This window comes from Pristiophorus japonicus, chromosome 1 (assembly GCF_044704955.1).
Source record: "Pristiophorus japonicus isolate sPriJap1 chromosome 1, sPriJap1.hap1, whole genome shotgun sequence".
NCBI lineage: Eukaryota > Metazoa > Chordata > Chondrichthyes > Pristiophoridae > Pristiophorus > Pristiophorus japonicus.
In genome coordinates this window covers 180,804,999-180,827,705 of record NC_091977.1, presented here as the reverse complement: position 1 = coordinate 180,827,705, position 22,707 = coordinate 180,804,999, and the positions used below count along the sequence as shown (strand labels likewise).

General features: G+C 43.9%; 1 protein-coding gene across 5 annotated transcripts in view; it reads right to left on the bottom strand.

Moving 5' to 3' along the window:
• The window catches only part of tmem161b (transmembrane protein 161B), a 144,316-nt gene that overhangs the window by 30,901 nt on the left and 90,708 nt on the right, over window positions 1–22,707 (bottom strand). For all 5 annotated transcript variants that reach the window (XM_070885251.1, XM_070885260.1, XM_070885270.1 and 2 more), the window contains 3 exons: window positions 19,531–19,682; window positions 15,687–15,747; window positions 11,777–11,917 (listed from right to left, as the gene is read on the bottom strand). In XM_070885251.1, coding sequence (XP_070741352.1) covers window positions 11,777–11,917; window positions 15,687–15,747; window positions 19,531–19,682 — 354 coding nt within the window. The remainder of the gene's footprint in view (window positions 1–11,776; window positions 11,918–15,686; window positions 15,748–19,530; window positions 19,683–22,707) is intronic.

Below are 22,707 nucleotides of genomic sequence, written 5' to 3'. Positions count from 1 at the left end.
TCTTGGTGCCACAGTGGAAGTTCCCCAACTAGCAGGAGCAGTTCTTCTCGGCAGAGGGCAACAGGGCACCGGTTGTTGTGAAAGGAGAGGGCCTGCAGCAGTCTGCCGCACTCCTAGGCTGCCCCGTCGTACACATGCACCGTCGCTGTAGCCCATTCTGTCATATAACATTCTACTGGCTTTGTTGCTTGCATGTGGATGACTTTCCTTGTGAATACTTGAAGTAATCATTCAGAATATTTACTATTTTGTGTTTGTTTGGAGTTTCAATCCCGTTTATGTATTTTAGGGTTTTCACCCCCTCCCCCCTGACTGCTCTCTTAGAATCTATGATTATTGTGTTTAGCTTCTGCTGCTATGTTTTTGATCTAAAGCAAAGCCAATAGAATGTTATATGACAGAATGGGCTACAGCGACAGTGCGTGTGTACGACGGGGCAGCCTAGGAGTGCGGCAGACTGCTGCAGACCCTCTCCTTCCACAACAACCAGTGCCCTGTCACCCTCTGATGAGAAGAACTGCTCCTGCTAGTCGGGGAACTTCCACTGTTGACCTCCCGCTCTCAACCAAAACTGTCAGAAAAACTGGCCATTCATCTCATTGGTTGCTAGTGGGACCTTGCATTGCACAAATTGACTATCATAAGCGCCTAAATAAACATGGACTACACTTCAAAAGTAATTCATTGAGACATCCTGGAAATGTGAAAAATGACCCAAAAAACTCACTTATTTCTGCCAGGATGAACCATGTTTTTATATAAAGAGTGTATAAATACTTTGGCATAAACTAGAACTGTGGAACTGTACAATGTTTGCACTACACCTCATTCACCTTAGTAAGCATCACCTTGATATGAACTTTCCAAGTAAATTATGAACTTTCCCACTTCCTTTATAATATGTAACAAACTTTTTTAATTTATTTCTATGCAAAATACAACTAAGTGTCTCATGACAAAAACACTTTCTTGGTCTAGACTAAGGGTCAGAAGTAAATAGCAATAATGAGACATGAAACAAAACACCATTTGAAAAATATCTGTGTGTGCAAATACCAATCTTTTTCTGAAATGAATTTCCTTCATGAGTAGAGTATTGAACAGGCCCAACACTAATCTGCTCAGTAGTTACAAATTAAAACATTTGGTTCATGTTGAGTAAAAATGCACAATGCTAATACTGCTTTCATTACTAGAAACACAAAATCAGCATACAGATTGAGAAAATAATGTGCATTTGTTATAATTGTAAAGTACACAAAAAGTTGTGTATGGGGGATACAATATATTTTTTGAAAAGAGAGAGAGAACGAGAAGGCACAAGAAAGGAAGAGAGGGGAAATAAAGATAGCGAGAGAAATGAGAGAGTGAAGGAAATGCAAGTTTTTTCAGACATCAAGCCGTTGCAAAGTTCTGTGAGACAAAGAATAAGGCACGCCAGTGAGACACTAAGTCAGTGAGTCATGCTTCCATCAGCATCCCAGCATGTGCGCTCATGCCCCCACTCACTTTGGCCAGCCTGCTGAGGGCTTTAAAAATAGTTCAGCACTATGTGACTAATAGTGGCCATCTGTTGCTATGGAATTGGTGTGAGAAGCTGGCATACTCATCTCACTGATGTCTAAGTAAATACTTGCTTTCTTAAAATCATTATTACAACATGCAGCATTTTCATATTATGAGTACAGGTTCGACCTCCGAAATCCAGAAACCTCGGGACCAAGGCCGCTCTGGATTTCAGAATTTTCCAGATTTTGGAACATTTTTCTGAAGTCCCGAATCTGGAAACGCCCAGGCCCAGGTTCAGGTATTTACAGATTTCGGATCCTTTCGGTCGGCCATATTCTGGGTGAAAAAAACGCCCGACAAAAACCTGCGTTGAAGCCCCAAGGACAGCGGCAGATATGAAGACCCACAAAAAAGGTAAGACAAAGTTTTTATTTTTTAATTCTTTTGCAGCAATTAGATATTTAAGAACATACATAAAAAATAGGAGCAGGAGTAAGCCATTTGGCCCCTCGAGCTTGCTCCACTATTTAATAAGATCATGGCTGATCTAATCTTGGCCTCAGCTCCACTTCCCTACCCACACCCAATCACCCTTTATTCCCTTATTGCTCAGAAATCTATCCATCTTTGCCTTAAATATATTCAATGACCCAGCCTCCAACAGCTCTCTGTGGCAGAGAATTCCATAGATATACAACCCTGAGAGAAGAAATTCTTCATCTCAGTTTTAAATAGGCGGCCCCTTATTCTGAGACTATGCCCCCTAGTTTTAGTTTCCCCCATGAATGGAAATATCCTCTCTGCATCCACCTTGTCGAGCCCCCTCATTATCTTATATGTTTCGATAAGATCACCTCTCATTCTTCTGAATTCCAATGAGTATAGGCCCAACCTACTCAACCTATCTTCCATAAGTCAACTCAACTCCTCTCCTCTCCAGAATCAACCTAATGAACCTTCTCTAAACAGCCTCCAATGCATGTATATCCTTCCTTAAATACGGAGACCAAAACTGTACGCAGTACTCTAGGTATGGCCTTACCAATACCCTGTACAGTTGTAGCAGGACTCCTCTGCTTTTATACTCGATCTCCCTTGCAATAAAGGCCAACATTCTATTTACCTTCCTGATTACCTGCATACTAACTTTTTGTGTTTCATGCATTCTTTATTAAGATGGAGAGTGACACAGTTAATTCAGAGACTATGGTCCTGAACTTAAGGAAAGATAACTTCGATGGTATGAGATGTGAATTGGCTAGAATAGACTGGCGAGTGATACTTAAAGGGTTGACGGTGGATAGGCAATGGCAAACATTTAAAGATCACATGGATGAACTTCAACAATTGTACATCCCTGTCTGGAATAAAAATAAAACTGGGAAGGTGGCTCAACCGTGGCTAACAAGGGAAATTAAGGATAGTGTTAAATCCAAGGTAGAGGCATATAAATTGGCCAGAAAAAGCAGCAAAACCGAGGACTGGGAGAAATTTAGAATTCAGCAGAGGAGGACAAAGGGTTTAATTAGGAGGGGGGAAATAGAGTATGAGAGGAAGCTTGCAGGGAACATAAAAACTGACTGCAAAAGCTTCTATAGATATGTGAAGAGAAAAAGATTCGTGAAGACAAACGTAGGTCCCTTGCAGTCAGATTCAGGTGAATTTATAATGGGGAACAAAGAAATGGCGGACCAGTTAAACAAATACTTTGGTTCGGTCTTCACGAAGGAAGACACAAATAACCTTCCAGAAATACTAAGGGACCGAGGGTCTAGTGAGAAGGAGGAACTGAAGGAAATCCTTATTAGGCGGGAGATTGTGTTAGGGAAATTGATGGGATTGAAGGCCGATAAATCCCTGGGGCCTGATAGCCTGCATCCCAGAGTATTTAAGGAAATAGCCTTAGAAATAGTGGATGCAGTGGTGATCATTTTTCAACAGTCTATCGACTCTGGATCGGTTCCTATGGACTGGAGGGTAGCTAATGTAACACCACTTTTTAAGAAGGGAGGGAGAGAGAAGGCGGGTAATTATAGACCGGTTAGCCTGACATCAGTAGTGGGGAAAATGTTGGAATCAATTATTAAAGATGAAATAGCAGCACATTTGGAAAACAGTGACGGGATCGGTCCAAGTCAGCATGGATTTATGAAAGGGAAATCCTGCTCGACAAATCTTCTAGAATTTTTTTTTGAGGATGTAATTGGTAGAGTAGACAAGGGAGAACCGGTGGAAGTGGTGTATTTGGACTTTCAAAAACCTTTTGACAAGGTCCCACACAAGAGATTGGTGTGCAAAATTAAAGCACATGGTATTGGGGGTAATGTACTGACGTGGATAGAGAACTGGTTGGCAGACAGGAAGCAGAGAGTCTGGATAATCGGGTCCTTTTCAGAATGGCAGGCAGTGACTAGTGGGGTGCCGCAGGGCTCAGTGCTGGGACCCCAGCTATTTACAATATACATTAATGATTTGGATGAGGGAATGGAGTGTAATATCTCCAAATTTGCAGATGACACTAAGCTGGGTGGCGGTGTGAGCTGTGAGGAGGACGCTAAAAGGCTGCAGGGTGACTTGGACAGGTTAGATGAGTGGGCAAACGAGTGGCAGATGCAGTATAATGTGGATAAATGTGAGGTTATCCACTTTGGTGGCAAAAACACAAAGGCAGAATATTATCTGAATGGCGGCAGATTAGAAAAAGGGGAGGTGTAATGAGACCTGGGTATCATGGTGCATCAGTCATTGAAAGTTGGCATGCAGGTACAGCAGGCGGTGAAGGCAAATGGTATGTTGGCCTTCATAGCTAGGGGATTTGAGTATAGGAGCAGGGAGGTCTTACTGCAGTTGTACAGGGCCTTAGTGAAGTCTCGTAATCTGAGGAAGGAGGTTCTTGCTATTGAGAGAGTGCAGTGAAGGTTCACCAGACTGATTCCCGGGATGGCAGGACTGACATATAAGGAGAGACTGGATCGGCTGGGCCTGTATTCACTGGAGTTTAGAAGAATGAGAGGGGATCTCATAGAAACATGTAAGAATCTGACGGGACTGAACAGGTTAGATGCGGGAAGAATGTTCCCGATGTTGGGGAAGTCCAGAACCAGGCGACATCGTCTAAGGATAAGGGGTAAGCCATTTCGGACTGTGACGAGGAGAAACTTCTTCACTCAGAGAGTTGTTAACCTGTGGAATTCCCTACCGCAGAGAGTTGTTGATGCCAGTTCATTGGATATATTCAAGAGGGAGTTAGATATGGCCCTTACAGCTAAAGGAATCAAGGGGTATGGAGAGAAAGCAGGAAAGGGTGTACTGAGGTGAATGATCAGCCATGATCTTATTGAATGGTGGTGCAGGCTCAAAGGGCCTACTCCTGCACCTATTTTCTATGTTTCCATGCACAAAGTCCCTCTGTACTGCAGCACTTTGCTATTTTTCTCCATTTAAATTATAATTTGCCTTTCTATTTTTTCTGCCAAAGTGGTAACTTCACATTTTCCCACATTATACTCCATCTACCAAATTTTTGCCCACTCACAGCCTGTCTATATCCCGTTGCAGATTTTTTGTGTCCTCCTCACAAATTGCTTTCCCACCCACCTTTGTATCATCAGCAAACTTGCCTACATTACACTCGGTCCCTTCATCCAAGTCATTAATATAGATTGTAAATAGTTGAGGCCCCAACACTGATCCCTGCAGCACCCTACTAGTTACTGTTTTCCAACCGGAAAATTAACCATTTATCCCGACACTGTTTGTTTTCTGTTAGTTCGCCAATCCACTATCCATGCTAATATATTACCCCCAACCCTGTGAACATTTATCTTATGCAGTAACCTTTTATGTGGCACCTTATCGAATTCCTTCTGGAAATCCAAATACACCACATCCACTGATTCCCCCTTATGCACCCTGCTCGTTATATCCTCAAAGAACTCCAGCAAATTTGTCAAACATGATTTCCCTTTCAAAAAACCATGCTGACTCTGCTTGATTGAATCATGCTTTTCCAAATGTCCTGCTACTGTTTCCTTAATAACGGACTCCAGAATTTTCCCAACCACAGATGGTAGGCTAACTGGTCTATAGTTTCCTGCTTTCTGTCAGCCTCCTTTTTTAAATAGGGGCGTTACATTTGCGTTTTTCCAATCCGCTGGGACCTCCCCAGAAGCCAGGAAATTTTGGTAGATTACAACCAATGCATCCACTATCTCTGTAGCCACTTATTTTAAGACCCTAGGATGCATGCCATCAGGTCCAGTATGGCCTAGTTTTCAATTTGATACTGTCCCTTATTTCCTTAGTTAGCCACGGATGGTTATCCCTTCTCTTAGTCTTTCCTTCTCATTGGAATATCTATTTGTTGAGAGTTATGAAATTTCTCCTTAAATGTCTGCCACTGCTCATCAACCGTCCCACACTTCAATCTATTTTCCCAGTCCACTTTAGCCAACTCTGCCTTCAGACCTTTGTAGTCTCCTTTGTTTAAGCTTAGGACACTGGTTTGAGATCCAACTTTCTCACCCTCCAACTGCATTTGAAATTCAACCATCCTATAGTCACTCATTCCCAGAGGATCCTTTACTCGATCATCATTTATTAATCCTGCCTCCTTACACAGGAACAGATCTAAGATAGCCTGCTCCCTGGTTGGTTCCGCAACGTACTGTTCAAGGAAACTATCCCGGATACACTCTATGAACTCCTCCTCAAGGCTACCCTGGCCAATTTGCTTTGTCCAATCAACATGAATGTTAAAATCGCCCATGATTATTGCCTCCATTATTTCTTGATTTATACTCAGTCCAACAGTATAGCTACTGTTAGGGGGCCTATACACTATGCCCACCAGCGACTTTTCCCCCTTATTATTCCTTACTTTCACCCAAACTGATTCAACATCGTGATCCTCTGAGCCAATATAGTTTCTCACGAAAGCATTGATCTCATCCTTTATTAACAGAGCTACCCCACCTCCTTTTTCTTTCTGCCTATCCTTCTGAATTGTCAAATATCCCTGAATATTTAGCTCCCAGCTTTGGTCACCTTGCAACCACGTCTCTGTAAGGGCTATCAGATCATACCCATTTATATCTATTTGTGCCATCAACTCATCTATTTTGTAACGAATGCTGTGTGCATTCAGGTAAAGAGCTTTAAAAAATTTTTTTAAAACCATTTTTTTTTCCTGCTTTGACCCCACTTTCTTATACACTTTTATGTTTATACATTCTATCTCTTCCTGTCACGTTCTGGTTTTCACTTCCCCCAGTGCTACCCTGCTCTATTGCCTTCTCCTTGACTTTTAAAATTTCCGCTCACCTAAACGCCCCCCCCCGCCCCCCCATTAATTAATTTAAATCCCTCTCTACAGCCCTAGTTATTTGATTTGCCAGGACCCCAGCACAGTCAAAGTGGAGCCTGTCCCAACAGAACAGCTCCCTCTTACCACAGTACTGGTGCCGGGGTCCCACGAACCAAAATCCTTTTCTCCCACACCAGTCTTTGAGCCACGTTTTTAACTCTCTGATCTTATTTACCCTATGCAAATTTTCTCGTGGCTCAGGTAGTAATCCAGCGATTGTTACATTTGTGGTTCTGTTTTTTAATTTGGCCCCTAGCTGCTCATACTCCCTCAGCAGAACCTCTTTGTTTGTTCTACCTCTGTCGTTGGTACCCACGTGGACCATGACAACTGGATCTTCCCCTCCCACTTCAAGTTCCTCTCCAGCCCAGAGATGTCCTTAACCCTGGCACCGGGCCTCACGCTCTCAGTTACAGAGAACAGTATCTATCCCCCTAATGATACTGTCCCCTACCACTATAACATTTCTTTTTATCCCCCCCACTTGAATGGCCTCCTGTATCACGGTGCTATGGTCAGTTTGCTCATCCTCCCCGCAGTCCCTGCTCTCGTCCACACTGGGAGTTATTGCCTCAAACCTGTTGGACAAGAGCAAGGGCCGAGGCTCCCCCATCACTACATCCAGAAGCCCCATAGTTTCCTCACTCGTAGTCACACCCTCCTGTCCCTGACCACGGATCAAATTGGAATTAATCTAAATGGTGTGACTAGCTCGTGGATCGCAGCGTCCAGGTAACTCTGCCCCTCCCTGATGTGTCGCAGTGTCTGCAGCTCGGATTCCAGCTCATCAACACGGAGCCGAAGTTCCTCGAGTTGCAGACACTTGCTGCAGATGTGGTCACTGTGGACCTCAATGGTGTCCACCAGCTCCCACATGCAACAGCAGAAACACACCACTTGCCCTGCCATCTCTAATGTATTCAATTCGTTAAGATTTGGCGTTTTGAACATTTAGTTTATAATCCCAGCTCTTAATTTAAAACAATGCTCAAGAAAAAAAGAGAAAACTGACCAACCCAATAGCCAGTGAAATATCACTTACCTATTTGTACTTTTTAAAAACTGATTGTAATCTTCCCCCTCTTCTCCGAATTCCCACTCTTTCCACATTCCCGAATAAACTGCTCTGTTTAACTCCACTTCGTTTAAGACCTCTCTGTGCAGTCTTGTAAATGTTGTGTGATTTTTAAATTTTTTGTTATTTATTTTGGTGTGTGTCTGTGCGTGCGCGTGGGGGGTTTGTTTACAGTTGCAAAAAAAAAATTATTTCACTCAGCGGTGACCGTAGTTAGGTAGAAAAAAGCTGCCTGGGAAAAACCTGCATTGCAGCCATTGGGACAGCGGTAAGTATGAAGACCTGCTAAAAAAAAGTTAAGTTAAAGTTTTATTTTTAAATTATTTTTCAGCGATTCAATAGTAAAGCATGGGCCTTACGCTAAACATCAGCAAGACAAAGGTCCTCCACCAGCCTGTCCTTACTGCACAGCACTGTCCCCCAGTCATCAAGATCCATGGCACGGCCCTGGACACCATGGACCATTTCCCATATCTCGGGAGCCTCCTATCAACAAGAGCAGGCATTGACGACGAGATCCAACACCGCCTCCAGTGTGCCAGTGCAGCCTTCGGCCGCCTGAGGAAAAGTGTGTTTGAAGATCAGGCTCTCAAACCTGCCACCAAGCTCGTGGTCTACAGGGCTGTAGTAATACCTGCCCTCCTGTATGGCTCAGAAACATGGACCATGTACAGTAGACACCTCAAGTAGCTGGAGAAATATCACCAACGATGTCTCTGCAAGATCCTACAAATCCACTGGGAGGACAGATGCACCAACATTAGTGTCCTCGACCAGGCCAACATCCCCAGCATCGATACTTGATCAGCTCCGCTGGGCAGGCCACATAGGTTCGCATGCCAGACACAAGACTCCCAAAGCAAGCACTCTACTCGGAATTCCTTAATGGCAAACGAGCCAAAGGTGGGCAGCAGAAACGTTACAAGGATACCCTCAAAGCCTCCCTGATAAAGTGCAACATCCCCACTGACACCTGGGAAACCTTGGCCAAAGACCGTCTTAAGTGGAGAAAGCGCATTCAGGAGGGCGTTGTGCACCTCGAGTCTAGGGCGCCGAGAACCTGCAGAAATCAAGCGCAGGCAGCGGAAAGAGCGCGCGGCAAACCAGTCCCACCCACCCTTTCTCTCAACGACTATCTGTCCCACCTGTGACAGAGACGGTGGCTCTCATATTGGACTGTACAGCCACCTAAGAACTCATGTTAACAGTGGAAGCAAGTCTTCCTCGATTCCGAGGGACTGTGTATAATGATGATGTCTTGTGAATGTTTTGTGATTTTTATTTTTTTTTAGCAATTTTGTGTGTTTTCCTCCCTCCTAAGGCCCAACTCGCAGTGGTAATTGGAGTAAAGTTGGCGAAAACCAACCGTGGTTTCCGTTGATATTTACCACTGGGCCGTTAGAAAATAGCGGAGTGATTAGCGGTATTTTTGGCACAAAATTCCAAAAAAATACCACTATTGCCGTTTAAAAAATGTCCGGATTTCGGAACATTTTCTGGATTTCGGACGACCATCCACGGATTAGCGCAATGTGCGGATTTCGGATCATTCTGGAGTTTGGAACTCCGGATTTGGTAGGTCGAACCTGTATCATAATTTAGATGGGGGGGGGGGCATGATTACTAATCCATTTGAAAAGGGGTTCTTTCAATCAAAAAAAGTTTGAGAAATACTGCTCTATGGGGGGGGGATTGTCCTATGAGGAGAGATTGAGTAGATTAGGCCTGTATTCTCTAAAATTTAGAAGAATGAGAGGTGATCTCATTGAAACATACAAAATTCTTACAGGCTTGACTGGGTAGATGCAGGGAGGATGTTTCCTCTAGCTGGGGATACTAGACCCAGGGGTCACAGTCTCAGAATAAGGGTTGGCCATTTAGGACTGAGATGAGGAGCAACTTCTTCACTTAGAGGGTGGTAAATCTTTGGAATTCTCTACCCCAGATTGCTGTGGAGGCTCAGTCTTTGAGTATATTCAAGACAGAGATCGATAAATTTTTGGGATATAAAGGGAATCAAGGGGACAGTGCAGGAAAGTGGAGTTGAGGTATAAGATCAGCCACGATCTTATTGAATGGCAGAGCAGGGTCAAGGGGCCAAATGGCCTACTCCTGCTCCTAATTCTTATGTTCTTATAGCTTTATCCTTATCAAAAAAGAAATGAGATTTTTCATTAGGATAAAGCGACTGAGGATTAATTTGTATAGTTATCCTCTCAAGTACTGTGTATAAGAAGATGTGAATGGAGAAGTGACACAGAAAGAAAGATCTTGTATTTAGAGGGCCTTCACAACTTTAGAACGTGCCAATGCACTTTACAACTAATGAAGTACCTTTGAAGTGTAGTCACTGTCATAATGTAGGAAACGGGCAAATGTTGAGGACAATGAGCAAACAATTCTATGCTCCCAGTTTTGCTTATGAACCAAGAGCTTGCTGTGCATGTGCACACATTCCAGACATAAAGTGACCTCATGAAAAGCCCAGCAGGAGAATCCAGAAAAGATCAGTACCAACAACTTTAGCTCGGCCATGCCAGTATCCTGTCTCCAGCTATAAAATGTTATACAAGTTTCTGGATATCCAAACAACATTCTTCTAGAAGAGATGCAGTGTGTCTGAAGCATGGTACCTCTGAAGTTTGTCATGTTCAGCAGGAGCATATCAGTTGAGATAATCTGATAAGTCAGTCTTTCAAGGATAAGGATACGCCAAATTATTCAGCATGTGTTGAAACTTGAGAGCTTAATATAAGAGCAAGAGTGAGAGCGAGTGTTTCTAATACCCATTATGGGCCTGAACTTAAGTAATACCAAGAGTTCATCTAGCAACAGCACAGGGAAAGACCCTCACTTGGTTCCCAACGTTAAAGCACTCACAGGGACTAGTGCACCAGCTAACCCATTAAGTGCAATTTCAGACTCATCAATCCAGTACCTGCATGAGGGCTCAAATCTCATGCATCAGTTTCAGAATGTCAATTACACATCAGTAATACTGTCATATCTCACCTTTAAAAGCACCACTTTGCAGAGAACAAGCGACATATCCAGCAATGACAGTCTTTTTACTGATTAATCTGGATTGAGAGGAGGTGGAGTCTGCATATATTCTTCCTCAGCACAAGTATTTTGTTTCAGATAAGTTGAGCTCTGAAAATTAGAACTAGCGAGTTGGTTCCAAGGAAGTTGTAAAAAAAAGATAAGTCATTGTGATGGCACAGAGCTTGCATAGTGAGGCAGGTAAGAGGTGGCTGCTGCCTTTACTCTTTTAGTTTTAGGAGATAATTTTCCTGCATCTGATCTGGAATCTGTCACAAAACTATTATGAAGTCATAATTGTGAAGAAACTAGTTGCAAATAGTGCCTGAAAAGGCTAACTCTAGCAGTGCTGGGAACTGAAATAAATCTATCTTCAAGAATTTTAAACTGGCTTGTGCCCACACTGCAACTACAAACACTTTTTACATAGGATCAATGCAAACGCAAGTCTAACGTGAACAGGATTAAAAAGAACTGAGAAAGCGATGGCCGTTATTTAACATGTAAATAGTAAGATCGTGGGGTGGCACAATGCAATCTTGAAAGAAGTATCCCATTTCTTCCATAAGTCTGCTGACTTATTTGGTTTCAGTGGTTTATGGATGTAAGACTGAAACAATAAACTTACAACTGGTAATATTCTACACCAAATTCTAGAATAGGCACCTCCAATTTGCTTACTCTTATAATTATAGTAGAGAACAGCTACAAATGGGATAAGTTGTTTCAGATTTTACAATGAAGAAGCTTCATTAATTTCACCATAATAATTACAAGTTTCTTACTGCGTTAGCCTTTCTTTTGCACAATTCAGGGCATCCAGATGCATCTGAGCCAACCGCAGGCCAGGAAATGTCAGAAAAGCACCAATGAGAGCGCAGAAAACAGCCAGGAACATTTTAAAGGTCAGTTTTGAGATAGGACCCCTGGAATAATAATATATGAAGAGTAAAAAACCATTATGCATACAAATACTGAAAATGGTTCATCAAAATGGTAACACTACAAGCAAGAGTTAAAACAAAAGTAAAATATAAGTATTGTTTATTATACAACATAATTAAAAAAAAACCTCAACTTGGATGTAGATTTACTGATTATTTAAAACAAAATGCTGAAACCACTGTAGAATCATCTATACTTAGCAATTCATTGTATGGCATTTTAGTGACACACATTGATGTGTTAAAATGCTATACCAAGATACTGGGGCCGAAATTCACCGTCACCAGCTCAGATTGGGGGGAGGGGATTTGAGCGGTGTGCACTTCCGCCGGAAATGGCAGGGTGAAGCCACAGTAAAGGAGGGTTTCCTGTGGTGAGGTAATCAGCAGACGGGCCACTGGAAAACGGCCCCATAGCGATTTTCACCTACAAAAAGGTAGGACTTCTTCAGGCAGTGCCCCCGCAAAGTATTCGAGACAGTGCTCGAACGAGACACCGCTGGAGTTGTGCCGCGATCAGGGTCCTTTAGTATGAAAATAGTTTTAATAATTATTAGTGTTTTTATGTCATATTACATCATGTGCAATATTTTACTTTTGAAATAGTTTTGTTAATTGTTTTGGCTCCATTAAACCTGCTGAGTGTTGCTCAGAGGTTTTCACAGACTTTTGTACAACTTTCAGGTCTGACTCTTTAGTGGAGGCCTGTGGGCACCAGAGACCTGTTTGGCAGGGTTCACCCGGAGGATGGGAGGAATGTTAGGAGGGAGACACCTGGTCAGAAGCAGGGTGGCATGCAGGAGAAGGCGTCGCCGTCAGCACCTTGCAGAGAGGCAGCGGGCATGGGAGGCAGCAACTGTGATTCGGTCATTCTGCGCCAGACCAGTGTGCCGGCCATCTTCACCGGCCTGAATCACGATTGCAGTTGGCTGCTTGGGGACAAGGGATATCCCCTGTCCACTTGGCTGCACACTCCACTGCGGAACCCCAGGACAGCACCACGGCATGCAAGGTGCATCATCCAGCATTGCATAGGATCCTCAAGCAGAGGTTCCGGTGCCTGGACCACTCTGGTGGCACCTTGCAGTACTCTCCTCAACAGGTCTCCATAATCATCATGTTCTGCTGCATGCTGCACAACCTGGCCATTATGAGGGGACAGCCGCTGGAGGTCGAGCCAGCAGTACCACCTGAGGAGGAGGAGGATCCCCATCGCCCCAGAGCTAGGAGGCTCGACCCATCGCCACCCTGGAAGGACCAGGTGCAGACTGGCCAGCACTCTCCTGGGAGGCTGTGTCCTCACATATATGGAGGTGCCCGACACCTCCCCTGCAATCTCCCTCCATGCATTATGTACTGGCGGTCTGCCAGGTCTCCTCAAGTCAGGAAACAGTATTCTTCTTCTGTTGTCCACACCGTCCATCAGTGTCTCCAGCTCCATATCAGTGAACCTGTTGGCTCTCCTTGCACCTCTTACACCAGCCATCCTTCCAAACTCTTTTTCTCCTCCTCACCCACGCTCCCCACCTCCCCCAGGGCTTTGCTGCAAACCCTGGCTTTTAAAAAGGCCGGTGAGCAGCTGGCTCATTAGAAACCCTTACCTAAATGCTGAATTTCTCAGTGGTGATAATGCTCAAATTAAGACAGCCACACTGCTGAAAAATCCACTTTGGAAGGGTTCATTAGAGCTGGAACTCATTTGCTCACTTTTGAAGCTGAATATGGGGTGGCCCAGCCACAAAAAAATGTTGCCGCTAATGGCCACAAAACAGTGGGGGAAGCACCAGCTTTCCAGCGGTACTGAATTTCAGGCCCACTGTCTTTTTGCCCACAATTCAGTATAAGCCAAATTCCTCAACTCAGACAAGATATCTGGGCAGCTGAACACAGGTAAGCCAACCTAAACAAAGTGTGCAAGTTCCAGCAATATTGGGGCCAAGTTTCAGCCTGAGTTGCTCCTGTTTTTTTGGAGCAACTGGTTTGGAATGGAGTATCTTAGAAATTGCAAATCTCGGCATTTAGTTTGCTCCAGTTCTAGTCAGTTAGAACAGTTTCAGTTTGGAACAGATTTTTTTTTCCAAAAGGGGGCGTGTCCGGCCACTTACGCCCGTTTTGAAAGTTTAGGCAGTGAAAACATACTCCAAACTAACTTAGAATGGAGTAAGTATAGATTTTTGTACGCTCAGAAAAACCTTGTCCACACTTAGAAAATCAGGCGTAGGTTACAAATTAGGCGTAGGGAATGGAGGGGGGGGGCGGTTTAAAGGGAAGTTTACAAACATTAAACACTTCAGTTTTACAAATAAAGAGCCATCATCAATAATAAATGATAAATACATCAATAAATCAACCAATAAATCAATCAAAAAAAATTAATAAAAAATACATTAAAAAAAAAATCAATAAATAAAACATTTTCTACTTACTGACTGCAGCACCGGGAGTCCTCCAATAGCGTGCTGGGATTGCCCCCCCAGTGTGTCTGTCAGTGTCTCTATCTCTCTGTCTATCTGTGTGTGTGTCTCTCACTTTCTGTCTGTCAGTGTCTGTGTTTCTGACAGCGAGGGGAGGGGAGGACGAGGAGGAGGAGAAGGGAGGGAGGATGGGGGGGGGGGGAGGGAGGGAGGGAGGGAGGATGGGAGGAGGGGGGAGAGGGGAGGAGAGAGAGGAGGGAGGGAGGAGAGGAGGGAGAGGAGAGGAGAGGAGAGGAGAGGAGAGGAGAGGAGAGGAGAGGAGAGGAGAGGAGAGGAGAGGAGAGGAGAGGAGAGGAGAGGAGAGGAGAGGAGAGGAGAGGAGAGGAGAGGAGAGGAGAGGAGTCTGAACGGCTGGGCCCAAGACTTCGGGCTCGATTTACAGGTAGGTGGTGTCGGGTCTCTGGTCCGGGGGTGGGGGGGGCGTGGAGGCCGGGTTGCCGGGGGGCAGAGGTTGGGGGGCGGGGGGAAAGAGAGAGAGTGGAGGTCGGGTTGCCGGGGGTGGGGGTGGGAGGTCGGATTGCCGGGGGTGGGAGAGCGGAGGTCGGGTCCGGTCCTGGGAGCGGGAGTCAAGTCGGGTCGGGTCGAGTCAGGTGGGAGGTGAGCCTTATCCACGCAGCCCCAGTGAGGCCATTCGGCCAGGGCTAGGGGCTGCGTGCTTCGGGCCCCTCCCACAGTTTTGGGTGCCTGGAGCCTGGAGCCTGTAGCGTGCATATGCAGAGGTCCCGGCACTGTTTACAGTGCAGGGACCTGGCTCCGCCCCCCACAGCTCATGCTGCGTCGCGCCCAGCTCCAGAGGACCTGCAGGGTGCCGGAAAATAGGTGAGTTTTTTTTTAGGCGCACTTTGTGGCGCGAAAAACGGGCGCCAGATCCAGGCTGCGCCGTTTTAGGCTTTTAGGCGCGGCCCGAAACTTGGGCTCATTGTCTCTGCATGCTATGGAAGTTAGAACATTACGCAATGAATGAATGAATGTGAATAGACCATTGCCGTTCAGAATAAAATTCGAACTCACTAAATGGATATTGTACATTGTTACATTCATCCTTCAAATTCTATTCTTTCCAAATGTTTATATATTGGAAATATATGTACTATGGTAACTGGCATTAATTACACAATATATTGTAAAATAGAAAATACACAATAGCAAATCACAACATTTATTTTTTATCTCAAAAGCAGAATTGTTTTAGTAATCCCATGAACAATGGTGTAGAAGACTGGTTACCCAAACATTACTTTAACGGTTATTAAAAATGTAAAAGTTATGAAACCTACTGGGATTCCAAGCCTTGTTTCTCAAGGAACTGCATAGCACTGTCAGAAAAGTTTGCAAATCCTAAATATGGGTTGTGGGGAAAAGAGCAGTTAATTTGACATGAAATTCATTCAGTATTTCTGATACATTCACACAGTATATGAATAGGCACATTTTGCACCGTTAAAAATACATTTGATGCACCTTGCTGCATTTGAATGATCTTGATGCTTCGAGTACAGAATTCGTTTTGAAATGTTATCAACCCATTTTAACTGTAAAATAATCAACAGACAAGCAATGGAATGAAAATTCTAATATGTGGAATTTTTTTTTAAAAGTGTACAGAATCAGAACGTATCTTAAAAAAAAATAAAGCCAAAATCCAGAACGAGTTTGGCGAGAAGTACTATGGCAGCCTACATGGTAAGGCGAGAGAGAGAGAAAAGAAAGACTTGGATTTACATAGCGCCTTTCACGACCACTGGACTACTCAAAGCGCTTCACAGCCAATAAAGTGCTGTTGAAATGTAGTCACTGTTGTAATGTAGGAAATGCAGCAGCCAATTTGCACACAGCAAGCTCCCACAAACAGCAATGTGATAATGACCAGATAATTTGTTTTTTTTTAATGATGATGATTGAGGGATATTTATTGGCCAGGACACAGGGGATAACTCCCCTGCTTTTCGTTGAAATAGTGCCATGGAATCTTTTACGTCCACTTGAGAGCAGACGGGGCCTCGGTTTAACATCTCATCCGAAAGATGTCACCTCAGACAGTGCAGTGCTCCTTCAGTACTGCAATGGAGTGTCAGCCTATATTTTTGTGTGCACAACCTTCTGACTCAGAGGTAAAAGTGCTACCCACTGAGCCACAGCTGACACTGTGGAGCACTCATGCATGTGTGCTTCCCCTCCACTTGAGTTTAAAACATATATTCCTACCTTTTATACATTTATTTCAGTCACTTCATTGGAGCCAGATGCAGAAGTGCAAGAATGTAGCTCAATTGGAATTCCTGCAGATAAGCATCTGGGAACTGAATGCTGATATGGAGGTGTCAAAGTTAGAAAAACACCTTCCAGCCCTCCCTCACGCATCTTCTAGCAGTTGGTTTACTGACCAACATTAGCAGAGACCTGGGATGCCTTCTCAGCTAGGAGATAGTATACATCAGAAGTTTCATTTCTGCCATTATAGAAAATTGAATAAAATTCCACATGTAATTTCGCTGCACTTTCCCAGCTACAAGTAATTATCTGCATGATATTAATTTCAAGAATGTATAAAAACTTGTGAGATCAAAAGTAAATATGGAAACTGCAACAAACAGAAGCAATAATTCAATCAGCAAATGTACTGCTAAAGTAGAACTGAGTCTTACAGACCAGAGAGGTCACAGGCTTGATGCCCAGTCTTTACCAAGTTAGTTACCTTTGTGAGGTGTTTGATGGCCGTGCTACAATTGGTTTTAGCAACAATGAGCTAGGGTAGGTGTGTGGGAGGAAATCAGCCAGGATTCCTCATCGTGAAAAGGCACATATGAGTAGCAAGTGATGACAGTATGGGACTCTGCAATGATGCCCACTTACAGTCACCCAGTCAAATGCTGACATTTACTGTCTAGAGTCATACCAGAATGTATACCAGGGTAAAATAGTAGAAGGTGTTGGAGACCCAAGGAATTGTACTTCAACATGACTAAGTGCTTTTCATTTCGCTACAGGTTCTCTAACATGGTAATTTGCATTAAAATTCGCAATAAAAAACATTTTATTTCTAATTTACTTATAAAATAGACATTTCTAAAGTAGCAAACTAATTTAATTTCATACAGAATATTTATTACATTTGCTTTAAAAATGTTTAAAATAAAGTGAAAATAAAATGAGGGAAGTCCACACGTGTAGATCAAAATTGAAAATGTGCACCAGCATTAATATAAAGGGAAAAATAAAGCTAACCACTCTCATTGTAAAACTGTGCATAATAGAACTATCTGCTTTAGCAAACAAAGTGGGATCTGACTAAGACAGCTCCAATTGAAAAAGTAGCACCAGCAAAGGATGATGGGACAAATGGCCACCTTCTATGTTGTAATTTCTATGATTCTATGAAATGACTATTTTCCTAATGGGTTTAATACAATAGACAAAAACTGATTAGGAAACGGATTGTGTGCAGTACGTTAATATTGCCAGTTAGTATGGAAAGACAATGAAGTACTCTCTACCCCAAACAGCGACCACTGAACAAAAAAACTGGTTGTTGAAGCCCTGCATTGTTACTGTCTGAACCTTATTTTTCAACAGCGAATCTAGACAAATATGACTGCTGCAAATTAAAACCCAAGGTCTTTCGAGCCCCACAGAACTTTCGATGCAAACTATGCCTGAAATAAGGACCTCAGCCAAAGGTGGCTCTGCTGCAGAGAATGATCACACTTTCCAAGGTATCTAGAGCTCAGCCAAGGAGTTATGCAACAATGCATAAATGTGGGTTGTGGACTCCTGCATAGACATCCCCAAACTTCTCAGACCGCTTGGCATACACTCACCTGACTATATGAAATGCTTATTCTTCAGTTATCAAGTAAGAGCACCATTCTATGAAGGACCACCTGCAGCAGGACCTTCAAAGCAACATGTTTAAAAAGATTAAGATGTACATCACTGCACTGGCGGGGCCATTTCTTCCCCTTTAAGGGAATGAGCATACTTTAAAGAGCTGCAGTAGGTGGTTATTCCTCCATTTTCACGTATTTTAAATGTGACCCGAGAGTCCTACCAGCACCTGGACTGTGGTGACACTATCAACAGGTCAGCTCTTACATTGCAGATGTGCACAGTGCTGAAAGAGATATATCAGCCTAAAGTATAGCCTAGAGTTTCAATTTGATACAGAACTCAGCACTATTTTATTTATATAGAAAACCTGGGTTAGGCAGCTGTTTCTACAGCACGGAGGATAAAAATACTTCCTTACAAATACAAATAAGCCCTGTATATCAACAGAAAATGCTGAAAATGTGAAGAGAGCAACAGAGTTAACATTTTGTGCCGATGACTTTTCGTTAGAACCTTGGCCTGAAACGTTAGCTCTCTTTCTCTCATCACAGATGCTGCCTGACCTGCTGAATATTTCCAACATCTGGAGTAATTTGCTTTTGAAAGGCATATGTCAAATCCAGCCAGGAGTAAAATAACGGGATACATGAAAATACACAACTTTCTAAAATTAAGAATTGTTCAAAAATCTATATATTTCACATAGGATATAAAAAGCGTGTTTGGATATCCGTGACTAATTTATCTTTGGTCATGTGGTTGCCAGGAAAAAAAGCTTTACACCTATCTAAGCAGTCTCAATGCAGAACCACCTGCACTATTTTCTCATTGCAGTCCCAACCTCTACAGGTTCCTTATCTCTGAGTGGAACCATCAATACCAAACTGAGTATGGGGCTTGTCAACACAACTGGCTGTGGCCCCCCCTACCAGGCTGATAGTCTCACCCCCTTCTGGCCTCCTTAGTTGCTCTAATGGTCCCACCACTACCATTGGCAAACTGGTGGCTGAGCGGGAAACCAAAGGTGTGAAAGTGAGTCTGAGAGAGAGAGCGCGAGAGCGAACGTAGAATTATGGAGTAGAAGGTAAGCAGAGAAACAGCTACTGGAAGAGTAATTTTTTTTAAAGTGAGCAGCATCACAGGAAATTAACTCTAAAAAAAACATACTTGCACAAACGGCACAGTATAAATGACAGCACTGGAAAAATGGAGCTATAAGGCTGAAATATGATATTCAAATGTATAGTAATCAGTTAAAATTTGAAACAATTCCAGGAACAACAACACAAGTACCTGTCTCCAGTCCAAACTCCAGATATTTCTCTGTCACAATTAGGATCGCCATGGCTTTTACAAAGAAGAAGAAGCCAAAAGTGATACAGACTGACCTCTCCCCGCCGCCTTCCACTTTAAAGTAGTGTGTGGTCAGAGAAAACAGTACCTTACTGAAGAACATTTATTAAGGAAAACAAGTTAAAATACATGTAGTGTTTTAAAATAGCTTACATGCAAAAACATAACTGGTCAAATATGATACAATGAATCTTGAGGCAAATAAGAACAGTTTCTTTTAAGAGAGTTTCATGCCAAGGTATCGTACAGAAAATTGAAGTATTTCATTGCTCCTGGTATTCTTGCAGTAAGTCCAATCAATCTTTTTCTTGCCTCCCTTCCATGTGAATACTGCAAATGGCACCATTGTTGTGTTATCGAATAAAGTTTCATTAGTTTATTCCATGCAGTGAGTTACATATCCAAGTCTCAGCTAACATAAGGTAAGTAAGCTAGATAATGTTTATTCTGTATTGTGTGGTACGACCACCCTGCTAAATGGGATAGATTCAGAAGAGATTTGGCAGCTCAAAATTGGCCATCCATGAGGTGCTGTGGGCTGCCAGCAGCAGCAAAATTGTATTCCACCACAATCTGTAACCTCATGGCCGGCATATCCCTCACTCGACCATTACCATCAAGCCAGGGAACCAACCTTGGTTCAATAAAGAGCATGCTAGGAGCAGCATCAGGCTTACCTAAAAATGAGGTGCCAACCTGGAGAAGCTGCAACACAGAAGTACATGCAAGCTAAACAGCAGAAGCAGTGTGCTACAAACAGAGATAAGCGATCCCACAATCAACGGATTAAATCAAAGCTCTGCAGTCCTGCCACATCCAGTTATGAATGGTGGTGAACACAGGAGGAGGAGACTCCATGAACATCCCCACCCTCAATGATGGCAGAGCCTAGCATGCGAGTGCAAAAGTCATGACTGAAGCATTTACACAACCATCTTCAACCAGAATTGCAGAGTGGATGATCCATGTCGACCTCCTCCTGAAGGGTTAGAGTTTCCCTAACCTGTTTTTCTGGCGCCCTCACCAGAGGTGCGGCGTTTTTGTCCGCCTCCAAGTGCGCCGAAAAAAGACGTCAGTATTCTGGCCGCTCCGCAGCCTCTCTTTGGTCATGGCGCAGTGTGGCCCAATGGGTTGGGGGCGGAGCCATGCCCCGGTGCTGAAAACAGTGCCGGGACGTCTGCGCGCATGTGCAGTAGCTCCTGGCAGGCCGTTTTGTGCAAACACGTGCTGCAGGCTGTGTGGGAGGGGCCCGAAGCATGCCGTCCCTAGCCCTGGCCGAATGGGCTCCCTCATCGGCGGACTGCTGCGTTCCCTAAGGTAGGACTTCTATTTTTTATTTGTTATTTACTGATTGCTTATCACTTTGGTCTTGGTGCTTTAGGTGCAGGGTTCCTTCCATTTTGTTTATTGATTGCTTATTACTTATTGTGCTTTGTTTGGTGCTTGGTGGTGCTTTAAATGTAGTTACTTGCGTCGATTCCTTAACTCTAGGTAAGGTTTTTCTGTGCGGACAGAAGTGGCAACATACGCTGGCCTAAGTTAGTTTCGAGCAATTATTTGCTGGCCAAATGCCTAAAACAGGGGTAAGTGGCTGGGAAAACCCACTTTTGGAAAAAAAAACTGAACTTAAAAAAAAACTTAACTAACTCACTTACACTGGCGCAAATTAAATGGCCAGAATTGCAACTAAAAAGATAGTCCAGAAAAATCAAGTTGCTCCAAAAAAAAAAGGAGCAACTCCTGGGGAAACTTGGGCCCAAAGTCCCCACCATCACAGAAGTCAGTCTTCAGCCAATTCGATTCACTCCACGTGACATCAAGAAACGGCCGAGCGCACTGGATACAGCAAAGGCTATGGGCCCCGACAACATCCTGGCCACCGTGCTAAACTTGTGCTCCTGAACTAGCCGTGCCTCTAGCCAAGCTGTTCCAATACAGCTACAACACTGGCATCTATCCGACAATGTGCAAAACTACCCAGGTATGTCCTGTCCACAAAATGCAGGACAAATCTAATCCGGCCAATTACTACCCCATCAGTCTACTCTCAATCATCAGCAAAGTGATAGAAGGTGTCACCGACAGTGCCATCAAGCAGCACTTACTCAACAATAACCTGCTCACTGATGCACAGTTTGGGTTCTGCCAGGACCACTTGGCTTCAGACCTCATTACAGCCTTGGTCCAAAAATGGACAAAAGAGCTGAATTCCAGAGATGAGGAGCAATGTGAGTGACTGCCCTTGACATCAAGGCAGCATTTGATCATGTGTGTGACATCAAGGAGCTCTTGTAAAACTGAAGTCAATGGGTATGAGGGGAAAACTCTCTACTGGCTGGATCATATCTAGCACAAAGGAAAGTGGTTGTTGGAGGCCAATCTTCTCAGCCCCAGGACATCGCTGCAGGAGTTTCTCAGGGCAATGTCCTCAGCCCAACCATCTTCAGTTGCTTCATCAATGACCTTCCCTCCATCATAAGGTCAGAAGTTCGCTGGACGACATTCAGGCTTGGGCTGATAAGTGGCAAGTAACATTCACACCACACAAGTGCCAGGCAATGACTATCAACAACTAGCGATAGTCTAACCACTTCCCCATGACACTCAACGGCAATACTATCACCGAATCCTCCACCATCAAAATCCTGGGGGTCACCATTGATCAGAAACTTAACTGGACCAGCTACATAATACTGTGGCAACAAGAGCAAGTCAGAAGCTGGGTATTCTGTGGCGAGTATCTCACCTCCTGACTCCCCAAAGTCTTTGCACCATCTACACGGCACAAGTCAGGAGTGTGATGGAATGCTCTCCACTTGCCTGGATAAGTGCAGCTTCAACAACACTCAAGAAGCTCAATACCGTCCAGGATAAAGCAGCCTGCTTGATTGGCACCCCATCCACCACTTTAAACATTCACTCCCTCCACCACCGACGTACCGTGGCTGCAGTGTGTACCATCTCCAAGATGCACTGCAGCAACTGCCTTTTTTGATATTACCTCCAAAACCCGCAATCTCTGCCACCTAGAAGGACAAGGGCAGCAGGCACATGGGAACACCATCACCTCCAAGTTACACATTATCCTGATGTGGAAATATATTGCCGTTCCTTTAT